The sequence below is a fragment of the Wasmannia auropunctata genome, unplaced genomic scaffold (assembly GCF_000956235.1).
Source record: "Wasmannia auropunctata unplaced genomic scaffold, wasmannia.A_1.0 LD336090.1, whole genome shotgun sequence".
NCBI lineage: Eukaryota > Metazoa > Arthropoda > Insecta > Hymenoptera > Formicidae > Wasmannia > Wasmannia auropunctata.
This window is the reverse complement of record NW_012026800.1, coordinates 1,930,963-1,958,051: the sequence shown is the minus strand read 5'-3', so window position 1 is coordinate 1,958,051 and position 27,089 is coordinate 1,930,963. Positions and strand designations below refer to the sequence as shown.

Here is a 27,089-nt window from a genome sequence, read left to right as displayed (position 1 = left end):
CCTGATATTCGCGAATTTGTGGTCCCATACGACCGATACATTTCGACGAAGCATTCGCGAAACGATTTAATTTATTAATTTCCGATTTAACGAATGACATACCGGATGTCGCAATCGTTGTATAATATTTCAATATTTCGAAAATTAATTCGAGATTAAACATTTTAATATGAAAATATCGAGATTACGAGATAATTTCTGATGTGTAAGTATATGTAATCAATTTTCGCCGATGGTATCGCGTAGATTTTGCGCGGCCAACACGCGTACGAATCTGTATGAAAATCATGTTGCGTAAGCTGCGAATTATACAACGATTTGCATCGGATTAGGCGGGTCCGTCGTAAAGTTACGTTTACGAGTTCAACGATCTCTCGCATTCCGACGAGTCTCTCTCCCTCTCTGACCGCAACCCACACGAAGAAGGAAGCTCCGCGTCGGAAATCCGGAAGTTTGATCTCCATGATAATCATAGTCTGTATAATTCATCTGACTCATACTGAATGGTACTCCACAGCGCATTCGAGGCACACTTTCTCTTAATTGGCGCTGTAATTTTTTCCACCCTATTCTTTATTATCAACAAGACCATCTTGGACGACGCCTCGAGGCCGGCACAGCACAGCGGAAGAAGAAAAGAAATGGAAACGGAAGCCCGAGAGAGTCTCCCTCGGCGCGGTATTCTGGTGTCTTGAAAAAACAGGAACATTCCGGTGGTTTAATACCGACAGTGTCGTCCATCCCCCGTGCGAGGGGATGGGACCGACGTTACTATCCCTGTCTCCCCCCCCCCTTCCTTGTCTATTTTCTTTTCCCAGAAGCGAGACGGAGAGAGTCGGAGGGAAAGGAAGCGAAAAGAGAGGAGAAATTGAGGCGCGGAGGTAACCATTCCGATGTTCCTCGCTATCCGGGGCGGGGGTAAAAGACGACGCTACAGGTACAGGAGAGGGGCGGTGGGGCAGGGGAAAGAGCGATCTCGTGACTTTTATTGCGACCGACCGTGTTAATCCCAAGCACCCATAAATTCATCCAGCGGGGAATTGCTTCTTAACCTCGTCGGTATCACACTGAGTTCCCCCTGTCGAAGTCTTAATTAACATACATGATCTTTCTTTATTACCGGAGGAGATTTCTGTGTCGTGAATTGGATGTAAGTGCTGTAATTAAATCAAACGAGGCACGCCGCATGCGTTCTGATTTACACACGACGAAAAATGGACCACTGCATGTATTTGTGTGCAACGTGAATCATTAGGGAAAAAAATTAAAATTTTTCGGCTAAGTAAACCAAAACGTTTCATCAATTCTTTAATTATTAAAATATTTTTTGTATTAATTGATCAACCAAAAGTGTGCTCGCTTATTAGCCTAACTCTTTTTCTGTTTTATTATTTTATACATACGAGCGATAATTATTTTATAACTTAAAAAAATTAAACATGTACAGAGGTGATCGAGTACATTTCATATACTGTACGACTAATTAGTCTGTTTGATTATTCTGTATTTCGGGACGAGCGCAAGAAGAAGGAAAATAATTTACCGCGACATAATTCGTAGAACGGCAACGAGAGCGAGGTCGACGGAAAACCGAAGGGAAAAAGCAAACTTTTAATCAGTCGGTCTCCCCCATTATCTCGGCAACCATTCCGATTCTTCGAGGTTTCAGCCTTTCCCCGTCCACCCACTCCTTCCTCCTCCCCCTCCCTTCTTCGATCCTGCCGTCTCGCTGCCAGCGATGGTACACCCGCCAAATTACATCGTCGCTAATCCCCTTCCCAGTGGCATTAATTAGCTCTCGATTCCCACCGCCATCGATCTCACGACAACTCGGTAATTTGATTCTCGCTCGCGACGCGATTTGAAACTTGCAAGCCACGTTAATACGTGCGACATCGGAAACCCCGTTCCTCACCCTCCCCCCGGATCAAAGAACGGATTAATACAAACATCGGGGACCCGATGTACCTGCGTACGTATGTATATACAACAGAATGGATTTACGTTGATGAAATCAACGTTCGTCTGAAACATCGATTCTACCGTCACAACGCCGTCCCGTTCGCGTACAGCTGTACAAAACAATATTATCGCCCGTTTCTCACACGATTCATTGAATTTAGGAAATACTGAAATACATCGCGCGTACGAATCAATTTTAATTTAATTTATGTATAAAGAAGATTTATTTTTTCATATGTAATCAGTTCTACGTTAATGCTGATAAAAATGTATATTTTCTAAATAATATTCAGTTCTCGTAAGTTTCACGAGTATTATTTCGCAAAGTACTCGACGGGATATTGTCTCTCAAGTACTCGTGATACTAGACGACATGCGAGGAGTTCAGGCAGAGCATTTTCGCCGAGGCTGCCGTCGCATGCGCGCGACAACGAAAAAGAAGTTCGGTTTAATCTAGCTTCGAGGGCTTCTCTTCCCAGCGGCCTCGTCGGATTTTGAAATTCACGTGTCGCGAATTTTCGAGGGAAACCCCGATGCACAACGCGGCGCGCGCGAGTCTCTTCGATTCTTTTGCGCGGAAAGCCTCGAGGGCAAAATCGTCGCGCGACGCGGAAAGAGCCACGGTCTTTTTCGTTCGCGTGCACCGCGGACACGGACAAACTCTTGCCGCTGCACACTTCGCCGCCGCGAAGTGTAATTTGCATGGGCTGTCGCTGTTTCGAAGCCCCGCTGGTGATTTTGGCCTCTTACAACTTTCTCACACGACTGCGAAATCCCGACCCACATTTCGCGCTGTTCCATGCCGCACCAGGCCGGAAGGAAGGAAGGAAAGTTGTCCTTGCTGAATGCTGATTGACCCAATTAAAGATTCTTTGTTATTTTAAGTCATTAAACTGAGACGATTAATTATTAAAATATTGAACGTCGTGAACGAGGTAAATCCCTTAGCTGCTTTAAATTCTCGCAAGTGAAAAGATGACTTTAAGAGCGCGCGTGCATTAAAAAAAAAGCCGCCATTAAACTACACGCTGCTAGCTAAAAGCTACGCAGAGATGGGGCATGCTGAACAATGCTACTTAAGCACCACGGCAAGAAGCACGGGAACTAACTGACAAGAACTCGAGCGAACGAAATTTCTTGTTTCGAGTACTTGCCGAATGGCGAGAGGAATGGCAAAGAATTAGCTGCACAAATCGAAAACGGCGACGGCGGCGGAAACACGTGTCCCAGAGAGCAGCTTCGAGCAGGAAGCGGGGTCTTTCCTTTGAATGTGCTTAATTGCAAGAACAGTTTCGTTTCCAGATCGCGCGGGGTCAGAGCAGACTGACGAGAAGCACGGAAATGATTAACGACAAAAGAGGGGACATCCTTCCCCTTCCTTCCCCCTCCGCCCGTCCCTGTCTTCGGATCTCCGGAAGCGGACTCGGAGGGCGGCACGAGAAAAAGGACTGATTCTCGAATCCGAGGAAACGGCCAGAAGCCGGTAATTACCTGATAAAATTCTTCCGCGCGACTAAGAAAGGAAGATTCACCCTCGTTATCGTTAAACGACTCGTTTGTTCTTACAGTGTTCATAAATCAAATCTTCATAATTCGCTCGACTTCACGTTTAGCCACGATCTAACAGCGCGGGCTTGTTAAGCGTTTGTTACATATACGATCTATCTCGATTTTTATACTTCATAAGGTCAATTGGCTATACTACTCGAATTCACATCCGACATATTCACCTAATTTCGCATTCGATTGCCCTTTAACATTTATCGCGCAGATGCGTATATATACATTTCGATTGAAGTGTACAAAACAAGCAAGTCCTCTAGCAGAAAACGAGCTCGATAAACGGACGTTTAATCGCGCGACGCTCTTCATTAGTCGTGATTAACGCGAAATAATAGCGTCAACGTCGAAGCGAAGAGCGCGCGACGGTTCGATAACGAAAAATAATTTAACGCGCCGGGGCGAACTGGGTCATTGATTCTCTTTGCGTTCAGTTGCCGGGTAAGTACCCGATAACCAAATTTAACTCCGACGAGCTCTGGTAATAAACGGATAAGTAAATCCATTAGCCGCGCTACCATAGTAACGCATAAATTCATGATCCCCTCGGATGCGCGCCGATAGCGATTCTTCGGCTGCAATCGATTATCCCCCGCCGCCCCTCCCCCTCCCCCTCCCCTCCCCCCTGCCGTTTGCGTCGCGTGACTGCAACGGCGGCATAACTTTCCGATCGCGCGCCCGGAATATCTTCGAGACGATCGCGAAAGTAAATTATTTGTCACCGGGGAAAATGGCTCTCACGTAAAACAGCGAAACGTCCGTAAACGGCGTAGATCGTGCGGAAGGGAATCGGAATACAAAGATAGGGGCGGGGGGGGGGAGGGGAGGATGGGAGGGTGCTGTCACCGTCAGTGAGCGTCGCGTAAGGACGCGGGAAGTTATAGCCGCGCCGCGCGCGCGCTGGCGGAATACCTGGGATAGATCAGGGGTGGATAAACACAGGCCGTGTGGTTCCCCCGCGAGCGGGGGTGGTCGGTCTCCGACGAGACAAACAGAAAATAATACGCGGACCAGCATTGTTCCCGCGTTTTGTCCGTCCCCTCCTCGCTCCTCTATACCGCTTCATCCACTCGCCATTCGCGTACCGCCACTGGGTAGGATCATCCGCTCGCATTGTCGAGTTTCGCCCGGGGGAGCCTCTCTCGCTCTTCATTTCCCTCCGCGACCCCTCTCTCGCAATGCTCCACCCGACCCACCTTTTTTTTTTTTACTACCCCGTCTCGAACGGCATACGTATTTCCATTTTTTTTTTCCTTTTCAGCCGGAGTTTAAAGGGGGGAGAGAAGAAGGGAGAACATCGTGACAGATTGCGGCGTTTATTCTAAAAGGAAAGGCAACGGTCGCCTATATATTATTAAACGCGTTTGCCATGTATTAAAGTTATTCCGCCGCGAGGTGATTACAGTGTATATGAACGTGAGGGGGAATTTACGTAAAAGCTTAAGCATGATTTGCTCGAACGCGACGAGGATGCGCGACAACAAAAAAAAAAAGAAATAAAAATGGATACGTTAAAAGACCAGAGTGCAATACACAGAAATAGGATAAAACTGGAGTTCGATGCACTTTGTCCTGATTTCGCAAAAAACTGCAACTCCTGTGCAGAATGTATAAAAATATTTTATTTTTAACTGTACAGGCTCTCGCCTATCATTCTTTATCCATGGCAGTGCCGTTATTTGGTTCGACAAAAAATATTTCTACCGACATCTCGTCTTCCCTCTTCCCTGCGTATCTATATTTTATTGTCCCTTGAACGAGAATTCGAGGGGCCCCGATCTCTCCGCGACAGATTGAAACGTTTATTCGAAAGGGTGGGTGCGTTACGATTCATCACGCGTGCCGATGAAATATACTTTCTCGGGCGAGCAAATGAATACGAAAACTAATTTTCGATGGCCATCCGGCGCGCTGATTCGGCCTCGTTTTTCAATTTTCCGCGCACCGTCGTCGCCGCCGCCGCCGCCGCTACCACGACGTAATCGTGAAATATGATTATTCCGTCTCGCGTAGATTATTTTTAACGCCCGGCTCTCTCTCTCTCTCTCTCTCTCTCTCTCTCTCTCTCTTTCTCTTTCTCTCCTCTTCTACGCTTTCGCTCGCGCTCGCACAACCGTCCCGCAATGATCGACGAACGATCGATCGGCGCAGAGGCATCGAGTCGGGCCATAGCGATCCAATCACACCGACTTTCGAGCAACGATATCGTGCCAATCCGGCGGGGTTGATTGAAATATCCGGCGCGCGCAGTTTTTTCCGGGACGACGAAATTTTCACTAGCCGCGGATTGTTTTCCGCAATTTTCCACGTGTTTCCCGGACGCTCGTGAATATCCCGTTTTTATGATCAACAACAACGTAACTTCTCGCACGCGGCGCACATTGCTCGTAGCTAATCCGATCGAGCTCGAGCGTAATCCATTTCTGTCGATCTGTCCCCTTTTTCCATTTTTTTTATATCTATGGCATTTCTCTCGTGCAGTACGTACGTCGAAATAAATTAAATTACTTAGTAACAGCGACTGGAGAGAGACAGGCTCAATGCATAAAGAAATAACTTTACTATTACCGCAATGTAATTTAAATATCCGTTCACGAAACCTTTATCGAGTCGAGGGAAAAGGATTCGGTATCTCGATATTGCACGCAACAAAGTTTACAGCTGTAACGGAGAACGGTGATCGACGTGGGTGGCTCGCGAATCCGTGAATTCAATAGAATTCCGCCAAAACTCTCAGCCAGATCTGGCAGCTCTCTGGAAGCGCTGTCGACCAAGTTCAACCACTTTGCAGCCAGACGACAAGCGATCGCACCCATTTGGCCCCGCTGAAATATACTTTTGAACTGTCGATTGAACTGTCGCCTGATGTCAACGAGACGCCAATGACATCGTAATTAAAAATACCTAATTAAAATGTCTGTGTTCCTATATATGTATATTGTCGCTTACCAATCCTAATTATTCACTGCGTCAATTAATAATGATTAATTTTTTGTAGTACATTGGCTGTATACACGGAAAGAACGATTTTGCTAGGTTTAAAAATTTTGCTGAATACAGATCTGAAAATAATTTTTGTTAGACCATCAAAATAATTTTGTTGAAAAGTCAAAAATTACAAGAATTGCTATACATTTTTGATATTCTAGCAATCAGTTCGACTTCCTAACAAAATTATTTTAATGGTCTAACAAGAATTATTTTCAGATCTGTATCCAGCAAAATCGTTCTTTCCGTGTATGTATATCTAATACGTTAGTGAAAATCATCATAAAATCGATAATATTATAAGTCGGACAAATTCAACGGAAACATCGCTTTCCCATCCTATTCCCACAGAAGAAAATAACCGTTATAAAGTACAATGTGATAGAGGTAAATTATCTGTGGATTAAGAACGTCGTCCACGCGGAAAAGAGTGCCACCCATTTCTAAAGGGATCTCTCGAGTATGTGGCACGATACTCCATTTTTCCGGACGACCGTTACGAAGAAACGGGATCGAGCCGTAGAGCGATTTATTAAGATCCTCGACGGTCTCCCGGGCGGAAGGTAAACCGGAGCTGGAAGATGAAACGAGGAGAACTGACCGGGAGAATGGCCAAGAAGGATGACCGTAAGGCGCGGCTCGTCCTGGAAAAATCTTAACGCTCCGTAGGACCGAGACTTCGCATTCTCTCCCCCTCCTTCTCGAAAAAACAAAGTATCCGACACGGAATCTCTCTCTCTCTCTCTCTCTCTCTCTCTCTCTCTCTCTCTCTCTCTCTCTTAAGAGCGATAGAAATAAATCTCGCAATGTCATATCCGTAAACATACTCTTATCCTGGGGAAATTTCGCCGAAAGAGTAAAAACGGAGGATTTTTCAGAACAATTGCGGTGCTTTGCGTGAGCCGGGGAATTTCTGAGATGTAAAGAATACCGCGGTAATAATTTCTCATTTACCTTTTACCCTCCTATCTTTTACGTTACCCGCGCCGTTAAATTCCCGCGCGATATAGAAATTATTCGCCGGAGTTCGCAAATTGTTCGCAATCTACGTTATTTCCCGCTCCGACATTTAGCTCACGCAATTCTGTAACGATCGCGATGCAATAAATGATTTTATGACTTACTCGAAAGGCGGGGTCGCCACATCGACTTGAGCTCATATTGAAGAGCGTTTATCAAACGCTAATTTACGCGCCGAGTTTAACTCAGCGGGGGTCGATTGTGTAATTTCGCAATTCGTTCATTGTCGCGATTTTTCCTGGGAATTTTTAGCGCACTATAAATTTGTTGCCGTGTACAAGGCATTTAAGAAAACATATAAAATGATTATATAAAAATATATAAAATGATTTGCAAATATATAAATATATATATAAATATATATATAAAGTTTGATATAAGAATATTACAAATAAAAAAATTTATTAATCATTTCGCTATTTATGTCACTCATTGCCGCGACTTTTCCTGGAAATTTTTAGCGCAACAATAAATTTATTGCCGTGTACAAGTAATTTAAAAAAAAACATAAAATGATTATATAAAAATATATATGATTTGCAAATAATTGAATATAAGAGTATTACAAATAAAAAAAAAAAACTTATTAATCAGTGTTGATGCGATGCCTTTTAAAATTTCCTCTAGAGATTTCATCGTAGAGGAGTATATTAATTTTTCTTCCTGGAACATCTTTCAGCAGAGCGGATGGTAGTGCAGAGCGACAAATCGCTCGTCATGAAAAACGGGGAATATTACCGGGGGTTTTAGCCGAGGAGCATATTTACCAGCGGACGTAATCACGGGCTCCGCGGCGCGCCGCTCACTTCTGCCAACGCACGGCTACTTTCACGATGTCGTCACGACCGCGCGTATTGCCCATTAATGTGAACTACGGCCCGACCATTACGCCGCTCGGCGTACTCGCTTTCGAAATAAAAGACAACGGATCCGCGTGTACACCCACGACACGCGTCGGCCATAAGATCGCGCGTTATATGCGCGCGGCCTCCGATATTTTTAGTCCGGGCAAGACCTTCGACACGGGGAAAAATGTAATGGGTGTGTTCGCTTTGCTCTCAATTGTATATAACAGTTTCGACATCCGAGACGTTGAAACGTATCGAATGATTTAGTTAGCTGTTACGACAGAGCTTCGATTCGACGGACACACGGCCGTTATATTTCCGTTCAGTCGCCTCATTGAAGTAGGTATATTTTTAGGTGAAAGAATAACAGAGATACGGGAACACTGCACTTACCCAAGAAGATCTCGTCGATGTCGTCGGCGTGGAGATCAAGGTCGAGCTCGGGCGCTCCGTTGCCGCCGGGAGCCTGATGGCTCCTCTTTGCCAAGTCCATCAGCTCCAGGAGATCGTCTCGCAAGCCGAGGCGGCCCGTGGCCAGGAGCTCGGCCAGCAGGGTCAGGTAAGGGGAGGTCAATAGGCGCGGGCTGGTAGCACGCAGGCAACCGGGTAACCAGAGTCCTGGGAGGCTATACGGAACCACCGGTACCGCTCCGGCACTGACGAAGCCACCGTTCAGGAGTTCGCCGCACAACATAGATGCCGCGATGACCTCAGCTCCTCCCTCGTGACCTTGGCACCGCCTCGATGTCGGCTATCTGCAAGCCACACACACAGCGCCTTCGATTACTCCTCGCGAGAGAGAGAGAGCTCGGGACAGTTCGTGGAACGGAGGAGGACGGGGGGGGAAATTAATTGCGAAACTTGCAACGAGTTCTTCAAAGGTTAACAGAGTAAGAAATAGGACAGGGCGGGCGCGAAGGTAGAGAGGGTTTTCACGACTTTTCTCGGTGAAAAAGTCGAGAGACTGAGCTTTACCTAGTACCTCTCAAGCGAGAGTTTTTAGATTTAAAAAAAAAAGAACCAGCAGCTGTGTTTAACTAATGGAAGTGAACTAAGATTGCAACAGCAAAGATGATTATGCAGCACGAGATTAAAAAGAAAAGATTTTGACTGGAAAAAAACGACTGTTCCAGAAAATAATTAATTGCAACCGGTATTACGCGGGTTGATAGTGAAACATTGATTGCTATCTCGAGTATTAAATAATTCCGAAATTTCTTACGACTTTCGTATCGACATAAATTCGCTCGCGCGAACTAATTTCTTTTTAGAAAGTTAAGTTTCGCAAAATGTGAGCATAGCACTGGCGTATTATGAAACCTAACTTCGTATGCAGGACGCATCTTTCTTTCATTCAAATAAATCTGCAGATTTCATTTAAATAAATTTTCTTTAAATTCATTTATTTAAATCCATTTTGACGCAAACTTTCACGCCTGACGTAATCAAGGAAAAAAAAATACTTTAACTACTGTTCACGTTAATCAGCTTTCTTTTTTTAAGACAATTAGATTATCATGAAATTAAATATATTACAATATGTTATAAAATGTAGATTTTGAAAAATCATATTAATAGGTGCCTCATAAAATCAAACTTTGTTATGCATGTAGAAGTGTATCCTTTTATTATTCTGGGCCACAAGTATCATAGGACAATCGTGTCGTTAACACTGCGATGCAGGATTCGGCGTCGCCGAAGTTGTCGCGTAGCGACGACATTGAATATACAATATCCGTGGACGAACATGAAAACCGGGCGGAACGACGTGGATATAATAATATTCGCGAAATTTCGAGTCCGGTCTCGGTAACAAAGGAGCCGGGAAGGGAGGGGAGGGAGAGTCGGGTAATACCGAACGCGAAACACAACCGAGGAACAATACGATCTCTCGCAGACGGGCAAATGCGCACAATTATCGTGAAATATATACGCAAATTAATCCGACCCACGCGAGGCAGGTCCCGATGAAACACGAACCGAATAGAGTAACGAGAAGGCGGTGCCGACGAGATACCGGGGAGATAACGGGTGTTCGAAAACGAAGGCGTCCGGACAATCAAGCTGCGAATCGGTCCGTCGAAACGATTCGATTTGAATGACTACGGAGTTAAATGAGCTAAGCTGCTGGTTCAATTACGGCGCAGATTTACTGGAAATTTATCGATTTCCATTCGAAGTAATTGAATTTAGTCTTTTTACGCAACCTTCATTTGCAAGCAATCGGAGAATTCAATAAATATAATTTTTTAATATTCATATATATACGTTAAACGGATATTAAACTTAAAATATTTTAAACCTGCAGAATAAAAAGCAATCTGAATTTTTATTGCTAACGAACATGCTGCACGTTAATACTTAAAAATCCTTTCTTATAAAATCTAGACGGACATTCTTTAAAACGAAAGGAAAGATGTTCTTAAGATCGTCCGATATTCGCATCATCTTGATATCACAGCTATATTCCAAGATGGTTAAATTCATCACGCACCATTTTCCAACGCACACACTGAAAACGGGGGACTCGTGATGGACGGGTACGACGTTTTTCCACGGAAAAACGCGACACAGATACGCGGAACTGCCGAATATTCTCGGAGAGGACACGCGGACGGAGCGGTCGCGGACACCGGCGATGCGGCACTGAACAGGCGCAAATGGAGCGTGACAGACGGAAAACCGGAAGTGATCCAATGGGAGGAGAGGCATTCCGGTGGAGCCGACCACCTCTCGGCGCGGTGCATGACGTCAGGGTTTAGAGCGGGTGTGAATGCATCGAGTGATCTCATGGCGACAAGGCTGTGATAAGCGCCCGATGCACCCGACATCGCGGTGATAAATGGCAGGTGAGAGCTGACGGGTTTTATGGTAGACTGAAGGCCACTCCGCAAATAAATCCGTTCTCGCTTTCATTCGTTATAAATTAAAAGTTCTTATTGGTTACAATTAGAGAGAAAGCGATTTAAAAATTAAAATATGACAAGGCTGTGACATGAACCAATGCTTTAAAATTAAAGCAATAAGCAAACCTAAATTCAAAATCAAAATATTTATAAAAGATTATTTTATAGAAAAGAATAATATTCTTGAGATACATAATTCAACACTTTTACAGTATTATCAGTCATAAAAAAACACTCGCTGTAATTATAATTAATTTGATTTGATAAAGATTTTAATTCTTATTAATAAATGTATCAATTAAGAAATTAAGAGCTCCAATATGAGATTTTATTTACAAAACGATGACGTGTTTCGAAATAATAGAAGATCTATGTACACGTCGAAAGGAGACGCAACAATGCACAGGAGAGATACATTCCTGAGCGCACAGATACACGTTTTCCTCCGCGGATCATCGCCGAGTCGAGCGTGGCGGATCAGGAGGCGCGATATACGCGCGCGCGCGCACGCGCGCAGCCAGCGAAAACATCTCGCCCGTTAATCCGATCGCCCACGCACGAATTCCCATCGTACACGTACGCGAGATTACATTATACGCGTCTCGTGCGGCGCGAGATTATGTCGCGAGACATTCCCGCGCGAACTTCGGCGTCCCTGAAATTCCGGATCGGAATTCGCGGCATCGCGCGGCGCAGCGGCGTAGCGTCACGGGGAAACGACGCCGACGCTCGCTCGCTCGCGTTCTCATCCTCCGCGCGCGAGATCGAGCATCACGGACGGTAAACACGGACGAAATTATCCCGCGGAATCCTTCGAGAGTATTCGTTACGGCATAATGCTCGCGCGGCTTATGAGGCTGCGGGGATTCCGCGCGCGTCACCGCCGCCGCCGCGGAAATTACTTGGGGCAGAGCAAACATGTATGTACGTCTTGTAAGTATACGGCGTACGACAGAAATTTACTTGCGATATTACAGCGTAATCCAGAATTTTTCCCGTTGAAAAGGGCAGAACATATAGCGAGCAAGAATATAGCAACAGGAGGTAGCGGAGTGGCGGATTTAAATTTGCATTTCTAAAGCTATACGGCTTGTAGAATGTTTTCGAGAAAATATATTTTCTATCGTGTATATAAAAGTATACACTATAGATATTCCTTTCTGTATAATGATCTATATGTATATTTTACGAAAATGTTACACGCTGACTGCGTGGAATGTAACGAAACATATTATACTCGTGCGAGTTCCAATTTGAAAAGAGTCCAATCCTCATTTCGGATTCCACCGTGAGTCATGGAGAATGATCGCAGTCAGGACGGCGTCGCCGCGCGAAATCGAAGCTGCATAATTTTCTGGTTCACGGACCGGGCGATCGATCTGACGAATTGCATCAAGTGCATCGCGAATGCACGTGGATATAACGCTCCGCATCCCCGTGATTTAACGGAGCGAAAAAGATACAAGCTGAGAACGTGTCGGTCTTATTGCGCGTATCCATATAAAGCTCCGTCGAGTTTCACTTCAGACAAAATTGATACTGAAAGCTATACCATCAAAGATATATCAAGTTCTAGCAAAACATGATATATCGCGTGTTATACGTTTTCCGTCGAATACAATTCAATATTTGTTAATATCCGTTAAATACATGTTTTCCGGTACAACATAATCGCCGTAAAATCCGGAACTTTCAATCATCAATATTAAATACGCCGCTTCGAATCCGGCGTAACAAGTATCGGATTGGTTAGCGTCGTCAGCGGCAAGCGCAAATATTAGCAATACATTTCCGCTTGTCAATACATCGTGATATTTGCGCGTATTGCACACCGAAACGGAGAAACGCATCCCATGCACGACGCGTGACAATTAATGTTCGTACGTTTTTTTTTTTTTCGTTTACCTCACGAGGCGCGTCGTGATCATGCTTGTACCGGCTTATTTCACAAAATATGGTCAAAATAAAATCATATTGGTGATTTAGTTTTGTTATATATTACGCAAGAATGGAAAAATATTTTATTAAAAATTAAAAGTAAAAATTCTCGAAAACTGAAATAGCCAATAATTAAGACAAGCAAAGAAAAAAAATGCTATAAGAAAAATGAAATCTCATGATTTTCTTTCAGCTATAATTAAGAGAAAATGCTGAAATTGCGCTAAACCGTTTCTTTTAATTAATCTGGCATATCTATTAAATGCTTGAGGCTACGATGGGATGCGAAACTGATTCACCATCGCGGAGCGAGAGTACTAATTACTAACACAGAAGACCGGATTAAAGATGCGCCCGGATAAAAATTCCCTCCCTCGTTACTCGCACGCGATTCGCACAAACGCTGAAGCCGAATTCGCGAGCAGCGCGCGCAGAGAATTGCACTATATTATACCAAGGCAAGATTGACCGGCTAGGAATACCGCGATACCGATACTGGCAACTTTCCGGATAATGCAAAGAGACTGTTGGGGTGGCGCGCGGTGGATGAAGGCATTGACCAGGCGGGGGGGCTGGCGGCAGACAAACGGGAGCCACTCGTGGTGGTTACCCTCGTTATCGTCCACCCCCTCGCTTATTCCGAACTAGAACAGCCTCCTCCTCCCTCCCCCCGCCTCACCGGAATGCCCGCTGCGAAACGTACGACCGCTCGGCACGAGATATCGCTCCGTCTCGCCGCGGCCGTTCATAAAGCGGTCTTAAACACCCAGTCTTAATCACCCTGCGAAACGGACCGTGATTTATGAGCCGCAGTCGCCGGTCTCGTAGAGCCCGAGTACCGAGGTACTACTAAAAATTTCACGATTCGCGGGATTTGAAAAACGCGAAACGTCCCGTGGACCGCTTTGGCGCGGTCACCAGATTAACCGCGACTCTCGCGCTATTCCGAATAGCGGTCTCGTGCGCTATGAAAAATTACGTGAAAGGCGAATTTGAATTTTCAGACATTTTAACTGAAACAATTCACTTGAAATATCTTTCGTACGTGTAATCTTGATGCTTCTGAAAAATATTACACAAGACCACATCGATCTCGAAAAGCCGGAACGTAAGTTACAGCTGAGAAGGATGCTTCTCCTAATATACTTAAATAGTTGCGTGAATTTTCACGAGTTTAATCTTCACGACGCTAATTTATTTTCTAGTTCGTACACGATGGTATGCGGAAGTTAGGAAATGCTACCGTAACAATAAAATCAAATGGTACTTGTCAAGTAATTAACAAGAAAATATTCGTACCTTCATGTAGAATTAAAAGAAAAAAAAGAGTTGAACTTGTTTTCGAGGATAAAAGCTAATATCTATAAATTCAAATATTTATATGTATTAATCTACGCATTCGTACGCAGAAAGTGAGAGAGAGAGAGAGAGAGAGAAAGAGAGAGTTTAAAAACTGACAAAACAAAGAGCAGTACAAGAGAGATCACATAAAAGATAAGAATGATAAAAATAAATAAAAAATAAAAGTTAAAAGATATAACAAAAACAATAATGAACAGAAGAGCAAAAACTCAAAAAACAAAAATTAATTCAGAAAAGAAAAGGAGAAGAAAAGCGGAGTATAAAAGTGAGATATAGGTACAATTGATATCTTTACCACGAAAACGCGCCGAAAACATGATGACTAACAGTAATCGCAGCGCATTCCAATGCAGATGAGAGAGAAAGAGAGAGGGACGGTGCATTCGGCGTGGACGTTTTCGCCGATTTTCGCAACACTCGCACGATTAACATTGAGGCACCATCGCGCACACGGAGGAACGCAGGCTTAACTGTAAGGAGTCCTCGAGCACGTACACGCGAATCCTGGTGGATCGTTTCCACCCTTCGGCGTCTGGGTAAACATCGTCGCCTCGTCGTTACCGGCTGCAATCTCGGCCGTACTTGCGAAAATCTCGGGTGGCGGGAGTCGATATCACCTGGTTGCGGAAAATCGCGAGCCACGCGGGAAGGCTTATAAACGGTAAACCTAAGCCAGATAGATCGTGGCGATATCGCCCTTGGAGCCCTCCACAATACCCAGCACGGGTTACACGATAGATTCCATTTGGATCCTCCTGGTGCACGATAGCACGGAAAGGACGAGGCGCGATGATAATCAAAGTGAAATTGTCGAGACTTGGCGCGCAAAGAGAAGAGGACCTCGCTTTCGGTGCAGGAAGGGTGGGACAAAGGGGAAATATTCGATGACCGTCGGACAATTAATCAAAGCGGTCGGAATTTGATTTAACGCGCATTTTATTTCAAACATGCGTTGGTAATGATTTTTAATCAGCTCACTTTTCGCGAATTGGGAATCACGGGGAGAGACAAAAATTCGATAACAATGGACGGACGAATTTAATTGAATGGATGTTTATTCAGTCGACGCTAAAGAATTACTCAATTAGTAATTAAATAGTAGCTGTTAAATTTCGTAAATGCGAGAGATTAAATATGAATTAAATGAAATAACAGCTCATGATTTTTAAGTATCGTTGCAAAAAGTTATGATCCAGTGGTTATATTATATTATATAAAGCCGAGCGCTCGTAATTCAATCGTGCTTCCCTTCCTTCCTAATAAATTTGAGTACTGCACAATAGTATACAGATTAATTTCCAAATGAATACAGGAAGCGACATGTTTACGTTAATATTCATAAATCGTATTCACTCGTCGCTTTCTGGTGAATTAACGAAAATTACATCGCACCCATCGAAGAGTACACATGAAGTATGTATGTAACATAATTAATTATTCAGAAATATTGCTGCATGTGTATTTTTCCCACCACTTGTCATATCTAACTTAAAATTTTAATTGCGGTTTTACAACTGTTCTCTGTCGGATTAATTCACTCCGACCTCGCATTCGTGAATTATTGCTGAAGCGAAATTATGATGTGTTAATTTAGCTCTAATTTATTATACTATTTTGCAATTTACGTACGTGCATTAATTTACCATGTTTTGTGTGATCTCAATCCCATAACAAAATTTCCTTAATATAACATGCAGTGATAAAATTATTAATGGCAATAAAATATTTATAAATCACAATGTGAAGAAAGGAATATGATGTTATAATTCATTGGATTATAATTCCGCACAAATAATAACGGAAAGCGGAGAGGCAAGAATATTCGACATCGCTCAAGAAAGTGGACGGGACGTGCCGTCGGAAATCTCGGGCGAATTTTTCACCCTAGGGCTTCCCTCGCTACCCCGTTGATTACATTAGGGGGCGGGGAAGGCCTTCCCCTCGGCTCGCAGGGAACCGACGGGATCTTCCAAATCGAAGTCGGCTCTCCACCGACAAGAATCTCGTCATTAAGATTTTTGATTTGAATGCAAATGGCTACTTTCCTCTGCGTATCCCCCGCGCGCGCGGGATCCCACCCATTCTTTTGGCGGATATCTCCAGAGAGAAAATGGACAGGCTCTGTGTCTCGGCAGAGAATTATGGAATGCACTCGAAATTGATGCTTCGTAAAACGCGCGCGTATTCTCGCTCGCCATCACCGTTCCCTCATTCACCGTAGTTTTATTTTTTTGTTTAACATGTACTTTACAAGCGCGATCGCGCAAATCGATCCTATTTACCTTTCGTGCCTTTACCGAAGGCGCTCCGTAAAACAAAAGGGTCTCGTAATATTTCTCTTTTCTCCTCCGAGCGGCGCGAAAGCGCTACCGATCTGCCGCAATCTGTGACCCCCTATCGATTTTTTATTATCCCGCCCCTGGAAAGTTTTGCCGATGCCGAAACACAATTTTCGTCGCTCTTTGTTTTTTCCTTCCACACGTTTATTTTTCCCTCCCTGTAATAATATTTCCCCTGTTTCTCCTTTGCGATCTCGTCGTGCATTCGCGATACCAACGCGTTTTTATCGCGCGCTCGAACGACGGTACGCAACTTTTGCAATTGGGATAATTACTCACGGTGGACGCTTTACATCACCGTTCGGAGGAGTCTCGTTCCCCGTATACCATCTCCGTCAGGACAACGAGAGCGCGTCGTTAAACTTTCAACCATCCGTGGATGGCCGTTGTGTACGGACGTCCCAAGTTAAAATGGAGCCCGCCCGTCGTGTGTGCGCACCGCGTCGCGGCCCAGGTAAGGCGAGACGTAATTTACTGGTTTCTGCTTGTTACACCGACCGCACGTCGACGTGTCGCCGGCGTTTGCTCGTAAAGCCGACAAACTCGACGTAATTTTATCCCGTCTCTAGATACGCGCCGGTACACGGTATACACACAGTCCTCGCGTCCGCCCTACGCCCTTCGGCCAAATGAGATTTCGCTCGGCGCGGACGACGCAGGTTCCGCAGGACACGCAACGGACGGCGCTCTGCGGTATCGGGATAGAACAGTTTATATAATCTGACACGGTGATCTCTTGTCCTGCTCCTCTCCGTGGTTAATCCTTATCCGCGCGCAAGAGACGGTCTTCCGCCAGCAGTGACGACGTCTCGAGGACATTTATTTTTTACGAGGAAAAAGGATACTGCTGGAGCCCCATTTCTCCCTGAAAAGAGGGAAGGATTCCTTTCAAGAGGAAACGTCATATTTAATTCAATTAAACGTGTTCGATTTGTATTTATCGATGAACGTTATTAAATAATCATTTAGTTCCTATATAGCTATCGTGTCTACAAACTTCACGGGATGACCGATCAATTATTAGGAGCCGACAGACAAATTATTTTAAAACTGCCCTATACATATATTGAAGGATCGATAGCAACGCGTAATTAATCTCTCTCTGATAACAATAGCTACTTTGTGGAAAAATATCAAAGCATCGTAACACGTGTGAGAAACAATGCGGGAAGGTCACCGTCGATCTCGTGTAGTATGGGAGAAAATCGATACACCCATCACCCACACACGCACGATCACCCTGAAAGCTGAGAGTATCGAATTTCACGGCAAAGTATGAAATTAATATAAACAATGTGATGTCGGATGTGCGTATACCTGGCATCAGCGCGAGTCACGGACTACACGAAAATGGCTTTTGATACCGCAATATAGCTCGGCAATCGGATTTGCGAGTGAGTCGAGGTTATCCTTCGAAAGGGGAATTTACATGAGAATTTACATGGTTTGCTGAAGACAGTTGCAAAGAGTAGAAGAGTAAGAGGGGGGAAGAGTAAGGGGGGGGGGGAAGAGAAGCAATTGTGTAAAGGTGATAGCTGGTGCCCAATATAAATTCAAATGTATTTGACGCATCATCGAACAATACTTCTATATAAAGCCTCGCCATCCTCGTGTACCCCGTGCAAATTTCTGTTTTCACGTAAATTCCATTTTCCTCGACAAAACAGTCAAGTGCTTTATATTGCTCCAGGAAAGATACCGGCTGTAATGTTCTGATGCGTCAATAACGGAAATGTGTATATAACCTTGCTCATTTCGACTTTCACGACAATAGTGTTATGTGACTCTATAAAAGTTGATTCAGTAAATAATAACCATTAGACAAATAATTCCTACATTTTTCATCTTCTTCACTGAGAGAAAAGTTTAGTATGAACAACCAAAATTTTGTTACTGATACCAAAACTATGTGTTGATATGTGACCAACTAAACTAACATGTCGATATTAATTCGTTGAATTTATTGAATAAAATTACCAAAATAATTACATTATTTTGTTGAACTTACTAAAAGTTACTAACTTACTAACTTATTTTGTAATTGCAACCCAATTTTATATTACTGTGTACAAAATGTGAGTAACCAAATAAAATTGTGTTGTTAAATAAAAAATTATACCAAATTTTGCTTATTTAATTATATATTTTGCTATTTTAACAAAATTTTAGAATAAAACTTGACTTTTGTGAATAATTCTCTGTTTTTGTTAAACTGTAGTATATCTTTTCTCTCAGTGTTCTTTTTTCATATTTTAACCTTTCCTAATATTATTTTTCAGCGTCGTAGTCATATAAAATATTTGTCTCTACTCTTCTTTATAGCATAATTTGCAAGTTCATGCTATACATTGTTTACACGCGAATCGATCGATTAGCCGTAAATTCTGCCTCGATCTCTCCGCTGCAAGAGGTTCATATATCGTGTCGGGAATGCGAATTCAAGCTCAGGTGAGGAGGTCTGAAGCGAGTGAACTCAGTCAGGGGACAAGGCAGCAGGTTGATTGATCGCGTGTCAGGTTCCAGCCAACCTGGCGCCAGTCCAGTGGTGCCCAACTCGTCGCCAGGCGCGGCGAGGCGCGAGGGAGGCGCATTCGGGATAACTCTCAAGGGTGTGCGAGGCGGGAGGATCTATTAACGGAGAGACGGAAGTCGAGTCGCTTTTTTTATCGGGTTAAAACTTACGGGCGGCACAGTGTGTAATGCCACGCACAATGACGACAATGTGTAACAAAGTATTTCTGCCTTTTATTACGCAGCTGCGTGCGGTCTATTGTAGACAACGTGTATTACGTGGGAAATAAACCATGAATAAAAAAATGACGTAAAAGAGAAAAAATAAATAGGGATGACACTCTATAAAAAAAAAACTTGTGAGGTAACAGTGATAAATTCCGTTCTCCTTTACGAGATGCTACCTTTAAAAATGCGATAAACGTGATTTATTTAAATTTCAGAGTAGGTACAAGATTGTTGCAAGACTGTGACTTAGATGTCGTAAAAAGAGAGGTACAAGATTACCAACGGAAGCGACTTTGTGGGGCAATAAAAGGACTCTAATATTGAAGGAAATAACTTCCCCAAGTTTTTAGTTTCATCAGAGTGTCAACAGAATTTTCAAAGTGATTACGTTCTCAGACACGACGTGGTTATAAAACACTGTATTATCCGTTATATAGGAAGAAAGAGAAAATTCTCACTTGCTTCTCTCAAACTGTAATAACCTCGATATATATTTAATAAAAATTATTACAACAAAATGACAATTATTGGCTACGTATCCTACATGTATCCACTGTATGTCTCTCACTGTTATGCTCTCGTAAAATATAATCACGTGAACTATACCGGAATTGCTATCTTCGTTACAAGCAGGACAACAACGACGAACGGTGCACTTGCGCCCACGCGGAGGTGCCCACGGGGCTACATTCTCTCTCCGGCAATTAGAACATAATTACGATGAAACGACGCAGTCATGAGTGGCGATAGACCAGCCGGAGTATCGGTTTCTCTCTATCACACACGCATATACATCGACACGTGCAGAGTGCAACGAATAAAAAAAAAAATAACTCTGAAACTCGGTCAGGGTAAACAGTAACGAAGCACCGCGCGCGCGGCGAACCGTTTTAATTCGCGACGGAAAATACACGTTTCCCAGCACGGCGCGGACGATCGATAGGGGAGAGTTACTTCGCGCACGTTCGACACGGAGTAGATTCGCGTATGCGCGAATTAAATTCGCATGGATTTCAAGGAACGTGAGAGAGAGAAAGAGAGAGAGGGAGAGAGCGGCCGGATTTTGTACCCCTGCAGAAAGGGCCATCCCCCGCGCCCCCGTGGAAACGAATCACGGCCCTGTGCGCCTCCAACCTCCCCGTAACCTGTCAGTCACTTTATCCATCCCCCTCTGACCGTACCGCCGCGCCGGGTCCCTTTATTTGATCGACGAGTGACGTTATCGCGGGTAATATCGGACGGCGAGAAAGAGGACGAGAGAGGAAGGAAGAGAGAGAGAGAGAGAGAGAGAAAGACAACTCTCTCCGGTACTTCCAAGCGATCCGGCTCGCTCCATCAAACATTCATGCTGTCGGCCGCAAGCTCGCGCAGTCGACCGACCGCCACCGACCACCCCGTGAAAACGCATCCGATAAAATGCAGTCCAGCCCCAACACCTTTTGTGCGCCCGTGCCGTCGTAGTAACGCGTTCGCCCCGTTCATATATATATATATATGTATAAAACTCGAGATTAAACCTTTGTTTCCGCCGCGTCGCGTTTCCTTTGACCCACCCACGAATTCGATCGTAATTGACCTCGTCTCGCTCTCGCTCGCTCTCTTCCTCCTTATCCCTCTATAACTCACCGCGTTTCTCTGTAAACACATGGTATTTTTAATGCTTTATTTTCAGATAAGGCAAGCTTCTGACCGTCTTGCAAATGCTACACAGTCATCAGTAATGAGCGCGCGCGACTATCATATCGTATTAAATAATCGCCTTAAACAAGAGTCTAAGCGAGCTTTCGCATGCGAGCTGTGTGTTCTTGTCGTCTGAAAATCGATGGTGTCCACGCCGGGAGGGCGCCCTTCCGGCGTGCGTTAGGTGCGTTAGGTTAGGGAAAGGATCGATTTTCGCCGCGATTATGCGCTCCGTGTTTTTGCAACGGCCAATAATAGACCACGGGCGTATAAGCGACGACGCGGACGACTGCCTCGCTAATTGAGCGATCTCCCCGATCGTTCGGATGCGCCGTCACGTTTATTCTCGGACTTAGAGATTTTAATGGACGGAACGCGGTGTACGAGTGAAATACGACGGAGAGAATAAGGAGAGGAAGGTGTGAATTATTCGGCTGCGCGGCGACGACGAGAATCGCAAATTTGAAATCTAATAAAAGCGAATAATGGACGCGCCATTAGGAATCTAAATTGCATCAAATGAAATGTACGAGCTGTCTTTGTGCAAGCTATTCATTTCGAAAGTGACGTGAATGAAATTTTAGAGCCCCTTGTTCTGGGACAGATATCAATTGAGATCTGCATTCGGAGAATGGCAAGCACGAACTATTCACAGCCTCGCGAATTCGAGTGGCTAACAAGCACGGTGCGGCGTATAACTTCGAATATTAGCCTCGTCGCGGGTTTATAAGTGTTAATTAAATCGCGACATAAATGCCGGGAGCTTAATGACGTGGAAGTCGTGTTTAATGCTGGAATGTTGGAAACTTGCCACCTTGCGCAACAATCGAGGTAACCCCCCGACGGAGATCACAGGTGAAAAGCACAGGGAGGAATAGAGAGCGAGAAGAAGACAACGAGAGAGAAAGAGAGAAAGAGGAAGGTACGGAGAGTTCGGACATAAGGAGAGAAGAGCGGACTCTAGAGCACTTCGTCACACTCCGAAGAAGACAGAGAGGACACGGCGGCTTGTTCTAGTTTACGATTCTCAAAACGAGAACGTGGAGGGAAGTCGGGTACCCGTGTGTCCCACGTGGCTAAGAGGTTCCCCCGAAATTGTTGGAGAAATTCGGGCGGGTCCGCCGACGAGATGACTCCCGGGGGAGCTCCGATGAGAGATACTCTTTACTCGACTCTTGTCAGCCACCATTCTGATACCCGCATCAAAATTTGGACTTTCGTCAAAATTATCGTGTTGAGGAGGATGGAGACCATTTCATTTCGACTGTTCAAGGTTTGGTACAACTTCCAGCAGCGTGCAGAAAGAGAAAGAGGATACACCAAAGGAAAAGATTCTTACATTAAAAGAAACAAACTGAATACGTCGTAATAGAAAGATCGTTTTACATAAATTGGAATTAGAAGGAAAGAAATTATTTAAAAATTATGTTAACGCGCAATCTATAATTTCTCTCTCTCTCTCTCTCTCTCTCTCTTTCTCTCAGTCGCTTGTTACGAAAAGCCATTGAGGCGGATAATTTGGAGATGAATTTATTAATTATGTAACTAATCGATCTGGACTTGTGATTATATTAATTGGTTGCGGTCTATCCAATTCATTACGTATTAATACATCGGCTACCTCATTAGAGCTACGGCGAACGTAGCCGGAAAAGTTGAACACAACGGATTAATATATTCAAATGCAACAGCAACTGTTCGCATTCGCAGTCCATGTTTAACGCACACCGGACATGGTCATTGTATAATTTTCAACATTAGACAGTGCTAAATGTGACACGTCAATTTTATGTAATACGAGATTAAAGCAGATTAATGTTCTCGTATGAAAGAAACAAAAACGTGATTTCCTCACGTCTATTTATTATTTAAAGTACGCCTTATTGCTCATTTCCTGCAGACTTTATTCCATCCAACCTATTTCCGTAAATGTATACGTCTTTATTCACAGACCACGATAATTAGACCGAACAGTCGAGTGCAAAGGCGGTTTTGCAGAAATGGCCGCGCGATGACGCCTTACTCCCACATAAAAGCGCGCTACCGGGCTGCAATAATCGCGGCCGCCTGCAAATCCGTCGCGGACAGTTTTATAATCCGCCGGTTTTACACCGTCCCTTTATTAATACGACGGGGCAGTAAACGAGGTTAATCCGCGTCGCACGGCAAAAGCGCCGAATTCGCCAGCCGTATTGTTCGCGAAGTTTAAAAAAGCGACTGTCCTGCACAAAAAAAGTGCTACGATTCTCTTACACAGTTTATTTTATCGGCTAAAGCGTTATTTTTTCCTCTGCCAGAAGAGATATGTATGTGATTCCCTTTAGATTCCCTGCTACAGAAACTTTTAAATAAGTCATGTATGATATTGAATAATATACATTTTAACTATATTTTCTGCATCGAATTATGATTATGTCTCATATCTCTTTTTAAGTTCAGGTAATTTATTTTAAAATACGTTCTCAGATGGCAAATAAATTTTATTTTCCTTATGCAGCAAAGTGTCGCTTCTTTGCCATGGATTCTGCGCTTGAATCAATTTTTTCTCACTTTCATTTCATTTTTATGAATAAATGTTTAATTATCTCAACTGTAAACGTTCAAGAGGCAATTACGCACATTCTTTTGAAAGATCAAACACTCGAAGATAAAGAAAATCGAACACTTCGATAGTTTCGAGTCAGGTTCCTTTATATTTTTACGGTAAGAGAAGTTTGGCGATTTCGCAAAGCGAAAAGTAAGAAAAGAGAAAATTGGAGGTTTAAGGAGAAACAGAGTTGGCAGAGTCCGCTTCTGCTCTGATGTTTTGGTGCGGCTCTCGAAAAATTCATTGAGCGTTCTAATCGGTATCGCGACTTCTTTCCCGTCTCGCAGTAATTACGCGAAGCATTACCGATTTTCCAATAACTGGACGGAGAGACGGCACGGATGGAAAGCTTGCGATCGTAAATACTCTCCTCGTATTAATTCTGTCATCGAAAATTTCCGCGTCTCTGATATCTCTGCTTAATTTCTGCTAAATTATCTGTATTTTTAGTAAAATTTTATATTATCTTACATCTTACGGACTCTTATACAAAGTTTCTGAATTAAATTTTGTAAAATTTCTTGAATATCAGCTTTTATTTGCGAGATTATGCATCCCCGAATTAATTCCGCGCATAAAATGATCTTTGTCGCTGCAGGATTTTCCTCTCGGCTCTCTCAGCGCCGTCGTTTTTCCGGTTAGTTTACCGTGGATGGACCATAAATTTACGCCCGAAGGAAACGACGAACAGTTTGTCCCGCCGCGAAACAGACACGGACGGCGCGCCGAAGAAGACGGCGGGCGCTTTGAGCTCCTAATCCGCCGGGGAGATTGAAGAACTGCGAAAGAAAGAGTCACCGAGAGATATAAAAGGGACCTAGGGTGGACTCTAGAACAAAAGGGCGGACGAGATCGCGACGAGCGGAGGGGATTTGACGCGCCGAATGAAAAATGCCCGCGACAAGACGGATATGGATGGAGGGCGCGAACGGAGAAGCCGTCGAAAAAAGAAAAAAAAATTCAAAAAACTTCCGATATGTCGAAATGATCCATATAGGATTACATGTAGCTCACACATGATGTGATTTACGACAGACGGAAAAATCGTGCCTGATATATCCCTTCTCTTTATTAGAGATTACCCTGCGAACTGCACTGGCGGATTGTTGGCGTCACCGAAAGCGTTAATTAAATCTTTCAACGGCCTCCCAATGGCCTCCGACGCACGTGCGACATGACCGCACCGCGACCGCATCCGTCATTGCGATCATTACGGGATCGTTGGCACGTCGTCGCCACGCGACGGAAGACGCTGGCACTGCAGGTATTCCGTCCCGGGAATGCAAATGGCCCCGCGGCGGATGGTAATATGCAGATTAATCCGGCCAGCCAGCCCAGCCAAGCCAGCCGGCCGAAAACTCCCCGTAACTATTCTCATTCCCGCGAGGGGAGAGTGTGCCGAACTGTTCGCCGCAAATCCCGGCTGGGTTCTTACGACAATTGTCTCCCGCGGACGGGAGAGGATCGGATTTCAAAATTTTTTCCCCGGGAGGAAAAACTTCGGCCGTGGAATGGCTCCCCGAACGAAGTTTCCAACGGATCTCTCATTTGACGTTTCATTATTAGGATACTTATGACGAACTGGCGAGATTATTTACTACAAAAATTACTTGCTGAAGAAAAGTCGATTCAAGAGTGTCAGTGAATACACATGTGATGTATATGACTGAAAAGTCGCTCAAGAAGTCCCAGAGGGTCATGTACATATATAACGGATTTAATGCATTTAATATTAGATGTGTAATAAGGTTTATCAAATTCGATTTACATCACCTTCGAAATAAACACCTCATTTGGAGCGAAAGGGATGCCTGGGTTTGTCGACAGAATTACCACCGTGGGAATTACTTCGCGAAATTTTCGCAAATCGTCCTGGGACGTAGGCAGAAATCTGATTTCCAAGTTTTGCAGGAAGCTTGGGGATTGTTTCGGAACTTAAATTGGGGTTGGCGCTATTACCGAGATGGATTAAGAGATGCTTGATAAACGTCAAGGTAGAACATTATGACGCGAGCAATAATCTTCGTTATATATATTCTGTCGTATTAATTCTCTTTGAAAAACATTTTAAACTACTCGAGTGGAAAAAAACCCTCCTCTGTGTTACTAGAGGAAAGGAGATACGAGATTTATATCGTACATATATTCGTATTAGCTTTATATTAAATTTATGTGCTTTCCTAACGGGAATGAAAACTGCAACTTGCGTTACTTGCTTTCATAGCTATTCAAATATGTGTTTAGCTTGACACTCATGAAATAATTTAAGATAAGATTGTAGATAATATAATTTTCCGTTCAAATTCATTTAATTTTTATCTCGTTTGTATTAGTTATCTAATACGTCACTTGCGTATTCAAATTTAGATTGTATAATGAAGCAAACAACATTTAAAAAAAAATGAGATAGCATATTAATAAAATCCTCTAAAATTTAAAGAAAAGAGGGATGTAAAATAAGATCATCGTTTTATCCATACGCTAATTCTAATTGCACTAAATCTCTTCTGATTTACTTTCCTTCCATCTGTATTCTGTACTATCGCAATATTTATTTTGATATTTCACGAATGACACTTCAGGTAAGTTACGTAATGATAATGAATGGTAATAAATACGATAATACCGGATATCGATAACGATCGAACAAGCACGAAACCGCGAAAAATTTGCGTACTCGAGAACGTCGGGGCAACACGGTGAAAACAATTCGTCTCAATAATGCCACTCGGGGAATATCGATGTTATTTTATTGAAAGGGTAGCTGGGTGCGAATAATACCGTCATAAATCATAGGGACGCCGCGTAGACAAATGTTTCGCTGTACCAACGCGAACGAACGAGCCGGAAGCGCGCGCATTGGTGCGCCGTATTTTATTTCGTTCCCTGAGACCGCTAAATGGCAAAATAACAAAATCAAAATTAGATGACGTATATGACCCAAATATGCAGCGCACGTTTGAAACAGATTTCAAATAATTAGGCAAAATAAACGCATATACATCGAGCTATGTGTTTACCTTTAAACTCAATTTTATGGTAAACATATTGGATTTTGTATTTTTTTTTTTTGCGATGCAGACGTGCACGCTATTCATCGCTAATTGGCCCGCAGGATTGATTTATCGCTGGAAGATTTCGTGACAACCCTTTCCGCATC

General features: G+C 43.7%; 1 protein-coding gene across 1 annotated transcript in view; it reads right to left on the bottom strand.

The window, feature by feature from the left end:
- Positions 1–9,072, bottom strand: part of LOC105447876 (amyloid beta A4 precursor protein-binding family B member 2-like) — a 108,183-nt gene extending 99,111 nt beyond the window's left edge. Inside the window, exon 1 of the mRNA XM_011686134.1 lies at positions 8,772–9,072. Coding sequence (XP_011684436.1) covers positions 8,772–9,072 — 301 coding nt within the window. The remainder of the gene's footprint in view (positions 1–8,771) is intronic.
- Positions 9,073–27,089: the final 18,017 nt, after the last annotated feature.